This window comes from Thamnophis elegans, chromosome 14 (genome assembly GCF_009769535.1).
Source record: "Thamnophis elegans isolate rThaEle1 chromosome 14, rThaEle1.pri, whole genome shotgun sequence".
Taxonomy (NCBI): Eukaryota; Metazoa; Chordata; class Lepidosauria; order Squamata; family Colubridae; genus Thamnophis; species Thamnophis elegans.
In genome coordinates this window covers 45136809-45144116 of record NC_045554.1, presented here as the reverse complement: position 1 = coordinate 45144116, position 7308 = coordinate 45136809, and the positions used below count along the sequence as shown (strand labels likewise).

Here is a 7308-nt window from a genome sequence, read left to right as displayed (position 1 = left end):
CTCCTTTTCTTTTGAACATTCTTCTTCCTAAATGTTCTTCTTCTCCTCGTTGTTTTCCCTTTTCCCTCTCTCTCTCTCTCTGCTCCAAATAAAAGAGCCTTTGATCAAAAGTAGGCATCTCTCATCTTTGCTGCTGGAATTAGCAAGCATGGTCCTTTTTGACCAAGAGCATGGTTAGCTTGTTGAAAATGAATTGTTGCTCTTTTTTTCATTACTATTAAATAAAAAAATAATAATTAAAAAAAAATCAAGTTATCAAGGAAGTTCATCTGGGCGGGGGGGGGGGAAGAACCACGAACTATTAAGTGTTTGAGAGGAAGATGAATCTTCGCCCATAGGAATTTGGAATTAATAATCTGAATCAGCCTTCCAGCCAGCCAATTAACAACCATGGATGGCCCAGACAGACTTCATCACTGGTTTTCTAAGGTGTTCCCAATGGTGTTTTTCAACATATTGACTCTTCCTGTCAAATGTCACAGTTATCATATGGATATCCAATGTTGAAGCTGCAAGGAGAAGCAGGAAAAAACCAGAATTTAGCTGAACAACATGATTGCTAAAACATTTGGGATTTTACAATGGATACATTCAATTAGTTCACTTATTTTGTACCAAGATCTCGCCTACCAGCCATGTTCACTTCTGCTGAGTAACAAATATTTTCTTGACTTCAGTCCAAAGGAAATAGTTCTGGGTTTTCAAGTTTCTCCGGAGAGGGAGGGAATGTACCCAGAAATATTTGCAACAATGATGTACAAGCCTTCAGCAAGGGAGCACAACTTAGTCTGGGCAATGTTGTTTGAACACTGTCTCTGAGACTGGGCCTTCAAGAATCACGTCCAAAGCCAAAGCCCAAAACGAAAATTGATTCCATTGGAATTCAAATTTTTAAAAAGTTGCAAAGTTATGGTTAGCAACGTTCCTTTTCTGTCCCAGTAAGCATTAGAGTTGTGTTGCTATGTTCGGCTTCCCCAAAAAGCACAAGTCTTGGTCACAACAAAACCACTTTTATTAAACGAATGGGAATTCCTCTCATTCACACTCAGCAAGACCTGGCGTAAACCGCCTTTCAAAGGAGTATCTATGACCACCGACCTTATCTATCTTGGAAGGCTGCCATGTAAATGTTTTCCCAATGAGGTGCTGTGCAAGGAAAGACTGGGCACAGAGTCTCTGAGATTCACGGACAGATCTTCACACTCCTGAAATGAATCTAACGGCCGAAGGAACGAATTGTCTCCTGCAAACTCCACTCCCCTTTCGCTCCTCTTTTATTTCCTCTGGGAGGGGCCATTCATCATCCACCTCTGGCCTTACTCCCAAGTCGACCCCTGTTCTTTAGCTGTTCCCTTTGCCTGGTAACTCTGTGCAAGCGCACTCTGGGAACAGGCTCCAGCTGTTCATCTGCCTCACTTATGTCTGACTCCGAAGGCAGCTGATAACTGGCACATGGCCCTGGCCCCCTCTCTGCCTCCGACACAGAGCCCTCATCATAGCCTTCCCCAGACTTCAGGACTGGCCCATGTTCCTCCCCAACCTCCTCACTGTCTGACTCTGCTGCTAGCTTATCTGGCCGCTGGCAGGCCACAACACACACTATCTCCAAGCACACAAGCCAAATTGGGGTTGTGGAAGGATTCATAATCACATTGCACATATATCCATAGCTGAAAGTCGAACGGACCATCTTTTCCCAATCATATCCACCCAACCCACTCAACCCAGAAGAGGGGCCTTCTTCATGGTGGCTCCCTCCCTCTGGAACATCATCTCTGTGGAGATAAAATTGGCCCCCACTTTTTTTTTGCAAAGTCCTGAAGATATGGTTTTGCCCCTGGACCCAGAGTGAGATGGAGCCAATCAAATGGTTGGTTTGATTCAGGGGTGAAATCAATTTACCTTCTCTACCAGTTCGGGTGATGTGAGCACATGCGCCACTTTCGATTTCTGACGATCAGCCGTGACACACAATTTAAATTAGCTAGAAATCAGGAAATCCGATGATTCTAGCTAATAGAAATCGTGCTTCACAGCTGATCGTCGGAAATACCAGTTCGCCTGAACCCATAGCATTTTTTTTACTACTGGTTCAGGCGAACCGTTAGCATTCTTACTACTGGTTCAGGCTAACCATTAGCATTCTTACTACCAGTTCAGGCAAACCATTAGTATTCTTGCTATCGGTTCAGGTGAACCGTTAGCATTCTTATTACCAGTTCAGGCAAACCATTAGTATTCTTAGTACCAGTTCAGGCGAACCGTTAGCATTTTTACTACCAGTTTGTGCGAACCAGTCTGAACCAATAGCATTTCACCCCTGATTTGATTGTTGTCCCAAGGAAATAAGGATTCGTCGGGTTTTTTTTTAATAGGGTTTTATTTCTGTAATAGCAATAGCAATAGCAATAGCAGTAGACTTATATACCGCTTCATAGGCCTTTCAGGCCTCTCTAAGCGGTTTACAGAGAGTCAGCATATTGCCCCCAACAATCTGGGTCCTCATTTTACCCACCTCGGAAGGATGGAAGGCTGAGTCAACCCTGAGCCGGTGAGATTTGAACCGCTGACCTGCTGATCTAGCAGTAGCCTGCAGTGCTACATTTAACCACTGCGCCACCTTGGCTCTTTCTGTAAGCCACCCAGAGTCGTCCCGAGTGACTTGGGCAGTCAAAAACATTATTTCTTAACTGGAAGAATAAATCAATAGAAATTTGCATGAATATCCCCCCCACTCCACCCCAGGGTTTACACGCCACGGAACCGAGAAGCCGAGAATACAAACCTTAAACTGTCTCACGTTTCCTTGGTCTACTAGAGGCTGTTCATTGTGTGGTGTGATGCAGTACGCTATTTTCTAACAGAAAGCAGAAAGGGAGAACGCATTTTAAGAAAATTTAATCCAGGATTTTCACAATGGGAAGGAACACTACATAGCAATGATGGCGAACCTTTTCAGCATGAAATGCCCAACCCGGAACGTGCATTTATGTATGTGCATGTGTGTGCGAAGCCCAAAGACCAGCTGGTCGGCATGCACATGCCTGTTTTTTTAGACCATTTTTGACCATTTGGGGGGCATTTTCAGGCCATTTATGGGCCGTTTTCAGGCTGTTTTCTGGCACTCCGGGCCCCACAGATGTTCTGGATGGAAACCAGAAGAGCAGCTGGTGACGGCGCACATCAGAGGTGGGTTCCTACTAGTTCCTCCTCAATCCCTTCCTCCTCCTTCTCTTTCTCTTCCTCTACCTCCTCTTCCCCTTCTTCCTCTTCCTCCTCCCCTTTGTCTTCCTCTATCTCTCCCTCTATATCCTCTGTCTCCTCAATCCCTTCCTTCTCCTTCTCCTTCCCTTCCTCTATCCCCCTTCTATCTCTTCTTCCTCCTCCCCTTTCTCTTCTTCTATCTCTCCCTCTATATCCTCCACCTCCTCAATCCCTTCCTCCTCCTCCCATTTCTCTTCCTCTATCTCCTCCCCTTCTATCTCTTCTTCCTCTCCCTCCTCCTCCTCCTGGGTAATGTCCAGTGTTTTATCCCCATAGCACCACCGAGAAGTGTTCTGCCTGCAGAGACCACTTCCTTAATTTAATCTGAAACCCTGCAATTGTGTGGATGCCGGGGGGGAAAAGCCATTGGGAAATTCAAATTTTGATTTTTCTGCCTCGCGTACTACGTTGTCCCTTAATAGACCGGGGATGGCTTAGCTTCCAAATGTCCAGAAGAGGAAATGCGGGAGTGTTCCAAATCCTTTTCTTGAGATGCAAAATTACTTTTGACTCGGTTTCCGAAAGGTCACCCATCTATGAAGCGTTTGCGGAATTAAAGAAAGCAAACTCTTAGCTTAACGCTGGCAATTTTCATTTCACAAAGAACATTTCCATGACATTTCGTAGCTCGGCCACTCACTTGTTGAAAGGTCCCCGGCGTCCTTAGCAATTTGTAGAGGATGTATGCAGGCACAAGGATCATGGAAGATGAGGCCACAGCCCATCCGACAGAGGTGGCCCAGGCAGGGAAGGTGTATTGGTCGTAAGTCAACGGTTTGGAATTTATGACGCTCACTAAGATTACAAACTGTAATGGGGGGGAGGGGAGGGGGAGATAAACAAATCAACTTCCTTTGAATCACAGGTTTATGCTGAGACGGAAAGAGAACGCGACTCACGCCTGATTCTTGTGGCATGCAAGAAGAAAAAGAGTCAACATTTTTGTTTATGGTTACTTTTTAGATGGTTGCGGTGGTAGATAGATAGGTAGGTAGGTAGACAGACGGACGGACAGACAGATAATGATGAAGACAGACAGACAGAGATGAAAGAGATAGCTAGAGAAAGAGAGATGATTATGAATACAGATAGATAGACAAACAAAGAATAGAAAGATGAGAGAGAGAGAGAGAGAGAGAATAATTACATGATGGATGGATGGATGGATGGATAGATAGATAGACTGATATAGATATGAAAGATAGCTAGAGAAAGAGAGATGATTATGAATAGAGAGACAGACACAGAGAATAGAGAGATGAGAGAGATGAGAGAAAGAAAGATGATAATTACGGTACTAGATTAGATAGATAGATAGATAGATAGATAGATAGATAGATAGATAGATAGATGGATGATAGATAGATAGATAGATAGATAGATAGATAGATAGATAGATAGATGATAGATAGATAGATAGATAGATAGATAGATAGATAGATGATGATAGATAGATAGATAGATAGATAGATAGATAGATGATGATAGATAGATAGATAGATAGATAGATAGATAGATAGATAGATGATAGATAGATAGATAGATAGATAGATAGATAGACAGACAGACAGATAGATGATGATAGATAGATAGATAGATAGATAGATAGATAGATAGATAGAAGAGATAGCTAGAGAAAGAGAGATGATTATGAATAGAGAGACAGACACAGAGAATAGAGAGATGAGAGAGATGAGAGAAAGAAAGATGATAATTACGGTACTAGATTAGATAGATAGATAGATAGATAGATAGATAGATAGATAGATAGATAGATAGATGGATGATAGATAGATAGATAGATAGATAGATAGATAGATAGATGATAGATAGATAGATAGATAGATAGATAGATAGATAGATGATGATAGATAAATAGATAGATAGATAGATAGATAGATAGATGATGATAGATAGATAGATAGATAGATAGATAGATAGATAGATAGATAGATAGATGATAGATAGATAGATAGATAGATAGACAGAGACAGATAGATGATGATAGATAGATAGATAGATAGATAGATAGATAGATAGATAGAAGAGATAGCTAGAGAAAGAGAGATGATTATGAATAGAGAGACAGACACAGAGAATAGAGAGATGAGAGAGATGAGAGAAAGAAAGATGATAATTACGGTACTAGATTAGATAGATAGATAGATAGATAGATAGATAGATAGATAGATAGATAGATAGATAGATAGAAGAGATAGATAGATAGATAGATAGATAGATAGATAGATAGATAGATAGAGATAGATAGATAGATAGATAATGATGATAGATAGATAGATAGATAGATAGATAGATAGATAGATAGATAGATAGAAGAGATAGATAGATAGATAGATAGATAGATAGATAGATAGATAGATAGATAGATAGATAGATAGATAGATAGATAGATAGATGATGATAGATAGATAGATAGATAGATAGATAGATAGATAGATGATGATAGATAGATAGATAGATAGATAGATAGATAGATAGAAGAGATAGCTAGAGAAAGAGAGATGATTATGAATAGAGAGACAGACACAGAGAATAGAGAGATGAGAGAGATGAGAGAAAGAAAGATGATAATTACGGTACTAGATTAGATAGATAGATAGATAGATAGATAGATAGATAGATAGATAGATAGATAGATAGATAGATAGATAGATAGAAGAGATAGATAGATAGATAGATAGATAGATAGATAGATAGATAGATAGATAGATAGATAGAAGAGATAGATAGATAGATAGATAGATAGATAGATGATGATAGATAGATAGATAGATAGATAGATAGATAGATAGATAGATAGATAGAAGAGATAGATAGATAGATAGATAGATAGATAGATAGATAGATAGATAGATAGATAGATAGATGATGATAGATAGATAGATAGATAGATAGATGATGATAGATAGATAGATAGATAGATAGATAGATAGAAGAGATAGATAGATAGATAGATAGATAGATAGATAGATAGAAGAGATAGATAGATAGATAGATAGATAGATAGATAGATAGATAGATGATGATAGATAGATAGATAGATAGATAGATAGATAGATAGATAGAAGAGATAGATAGATAGATAGATAGATAGATAGATAGATAGATAGATAGATAGATAGATAGATAGATGATGATAGATAGATAGATAGATAGATAGATAGAAGAGATAGATAGATAGATAGATAGATAGATAGATAGATAGATAGATAGATGATGATAGATAGATAGATAGATAGATAGATAGATAGATAGATGATGATAGATAGATAGATAGATAGATAGATAGATAGATAGATAGATAGATAGATAGATAGAAGAGATAGCTAGAGAAAGAGAGATGATTATGAATAGAGAGACAGACACAGAGAATAGAGAGATGAGAGAGATGAGAGAAAGAAAGATGATAATTACGGTACTAGATTAGATAGATAGATAGATAGATAGATAGATAGATAGATAGATAGATAGATAGATAGATAGATAGAAGAGATAGATAGATAGATAGATAGATAGATAGATAGATAGAAGAGATAGATAGATAGATAGATAGATAGATAGATAGATAGATAGATAGATAGATGATGATAGATAGATAGATAGATAGATAGATAGATAGATAGATAGATAGAAGAGATAGATAGATAGATAGATAGATAGATAGATGATGATAGATAGATAGATAGATAGATAGATAGATAGATAGATAGATGATGATAGATAGATAGATAGATAGATAGATAGATGATGATAGATAGATAGATAGATAGATAGATAGATAGATAGATAGATAGATAGATAGATAGATAGATAGAAGAGATAGCTAGAGAAAGAGAGATGATTATGAATAGAGAGACAGACACAGAGAATAGAGAGATGAGAGAGATGAGAGAAAGAAAGATGATAATTACGGTACTAGATTAGATAGATAGATAGATAGATAGATAGATAGATAGATAGATAGATAGATAGATAGAAGAGATAGATAGATAGATAGATAGATAGATAGATAGATAGATAGAT

The 7308-nt window shown here is 38.4% G+C and overlaps 1 protein-coding gene across 1 annotated transcript in view; it reads right to left on the bottom strand.

The window, feature by feature from the left end:
- Positions 1 to 485: 485 nt before the first annotated feature.
- Positions 486 to 7308, bottom strand: part of SLC6A2 (solute carrier family 6 member 2) — a 48101-nt gene continuing 41278 nt past the window's right edge. The window contains exons 12-14 of the mRNA XM_032231146.1: positions 3905 to 4072; positions 2786 to 2857; positions 486 to 509 (exon numbers count right to left, since the gene is read on the bottom strand). Of these exons, the coding sequence (XP_032087037.1) occupies positions 486 to 509; positions 2786 to 2857; positions 3905 to 4072 (264 nt within the window). The remainder of the gene's footprint in view (positions 510 to 2785; positions 2858 to 3904; positions 4073 to 7308) is intronic.